Source organism: Thrips palmi, unplaced genomic scaffold (genome assembly GCF_012932325.1).
Source record: "Thrips palmi isolate BJ-2018 unplaced genomic scaffold, TpBJ-2018v1 HiC_scaffold_5, whole genome shotgun sequence".
NCBI lineage: Eukaryota > Metazoa > Arthropoda > Insecta > Thysanoptera > Thripidae > Thrips > Thrips palmi.
The window spans coordinates 15,984,381-15,986,770 of NW_023144632.1; the positions used below are offsets into that span (position 1 = coordinate 15,984,381).

The window sequence follows — 2,390 nt, forward strand, 5'->3', positions numbered from 1 at the left end:
AATATGGAGAATGGATTTGAGAATGATTTACGAGTTTCGTTCCCCTCTCCCCCTCCACTGTCATGGGGGAATCATCTTCAGGTCAGTGCACTTTGACAAAGCATTGAAAAAAGGGAATGTTTTCATTTTGACCTTTAATTGTGTGCATCTTCTTATTTCTTTCTCTAGTGTCATCCTCTTTTTAAATTTTCATAGTAAAGGAAATCGGGGAAATGCATAAATAACTTGTGTTGAAATTAGCGGGCATACTTTTTTTGGACTCGAGAAATACATTTTATTGCAAAGCTGCAAGCTGACAAGAATGCAAAAGTAAACATGTTTATTAATAGAATCAAAATATGGTTGTGTAAGTTTAATTCTAATAGAGTTTAAATTGATATTGGGTCAAAGAGACGACTCAGGTTTTGAGCGGTGAGTCAATTAGTGCATAGACAACCAACTATATAATGGTTAGTGATGGGATTTAATGAGACGATTCCTTTTTTTTCACCAAAGTTAATATAACTGATACTATTTGTATTGATTACATGAGTAAGATAAATTATGTCGGTTCATTAAGCCTTGGGTAGCCTTGGCATTGGTCTCTATGTGACGAAACACTGGATTTGACAATAATTGGTCCCCGCTAACTGGTTCAGATCAGCCTACCCTAAACTGACCCCTCAATATTAACTGTGATAACATATTTCCCAAACAATATTGTTTTATTCCTGGTTCACAATGAAAGAATGACAAAATGTTTCATAAAAATTACTTATAAAAATTTTGAGTTCATAAATTAAGAAAAATAGTTATCGAATAGTGACCCCAAACATACGAGTAGCCAATAAAGCGATTGAATGCTGGCAATTGGATTTTACTCGACTGAGGGGTTCGCTTTGGTGTGCCATCAGGGAATTGGTGACGACAGAGGGTGCTTCATGAAGACAAATAGAAACAATATACAGAAATTGAGTATAAAGTATTGTGTGTAGTTTTCAGTGTACCGGTCACAAAAACTACATTTTTTTCAACGCCAATCCTACATTTTCATCTAGAGCTACGCAATTTGGGGCCAAAAATTTTCCCAAAATGAGATTTTTGGTTTCCCGTATTTTTCAGTGCGCTGACCTCAATATTGACCTCTAAATTGTCCCCTGACCCAAAATTTAACCGATTTTTTGGTTTAAAATTTTTTTAAAAATTTAAATTTTACAGTGATTCTTGCAGTTTTTTTAGTGCTGATAACGAAAATCACTCCCATTTTAACACCAGACCTATGTTTTCATCCCATATTAGGTCATTTTGGACCAAAAATTTCAAGTCAAGTTTTATATTGTTTCCTGCAGTTTTTTGGGGTGCTGAACTCAAAAAGACTTCCAAAATTTCCCAGACTCACATTGAACCGAATTTTGACCAATTTTTGGGCCAAAATTTTTAAATCAAGTTTGACATTGATCCCAGCAGTTTTTTGTGTGCTGATAACGAAAATCACTTTCATTTCGACTCCAGACTTATATTTTCATCCTAAATTAGGTCATTTTGGACCAAAATTTTCATGTCGAGTTTTTTATTGTTTCCTGCAGTTTTGGTGTGCTGAACTCAAAAAGACCTTCAAACTTTTCCCAGACTCACATTTAACCGAATTTTTACCAATTTTTGGGCCAAAATTTTTTAAAAGGAGTTTGACACTGATCCTAGCAGTTTTTTGGGTTCTGATAACGAAAATCACTTCCATTTGAACCCCTGGTCTAAAGTTCACTGAATATGAGCCCTTAAGATGGACATTTCATCTACTCAAGCAAAGTCCAAAGTGCACAAACTATGTCAATTCGCATCGCTCAGCCACACTACGCGCCCAGACTAAACGGCGCGTACCCCTAGTTAGCTTTCAGAGGTGTGCGAAATTTGATAAGAATTTCACGCAGGCTTCTGATATTCTGACAAACTTTACACGAATGTGGTTCGTCCCATCGTTCTTTGCATGCGGAGGCCGTGGACAGGCCGTGGTCGGGACGTGGAAAGGTCGTGGTAGAGACCGTGGTGGAGGCTGTTGTGCAGGCCGTGGTAGAGGCCGAAGAAGAGGCCGTGGTAGATGCCGAAGAGGAGGCCGTGGTGGAGTGCGTGCGCGAGCTACGCACAGCACTAGTCGCCGCGAGGCGCGCGGGATGCGTCCGCTCCCCGGGGAGGCGCAGCGCGGCGGCGCAGAAAGAGGAAAAGGGTAACGCAGATAGGGTAATGCGAATTAAAATGGATGACCGGAACGCTGGCGACATTAATCTTTGGGGACGCATCAGTTTAGATTGCACAAAACAAACGGAACGGAGAGGCGAGATGGCGGAAAATATATTTAACGGGCAGAAAGTGCACGCCGTGCTGTTCGTTCACTCATGCTGCCCCGTCACTTTCTC

The 2,390-nt window shown here is 40.1% G+C and overlaps 1 protein-coding gene across 1 annotated transcript in view; it reads right to left on the minus strand.

The window, feature by feature from the left end:
- Positions 1 to 1,737: 1,737 nt before the first annotated feature.
- Positions 1,738 to 2,390, minus strand: part of LOC117651211 — a 3,452-nt gene continuing 2,799 nt past the window's right edge. The window contains exon 3 of the mRNA XM_034395024.1: positions 1,738 to 1,772. Within this exon, the coding sequence (XP_034250915.1) occupies positions 1,738 to 1,772 (35 nt within the window). The remainder of the gene's footprint in view (positions 1,773 to 2,390) is intronic.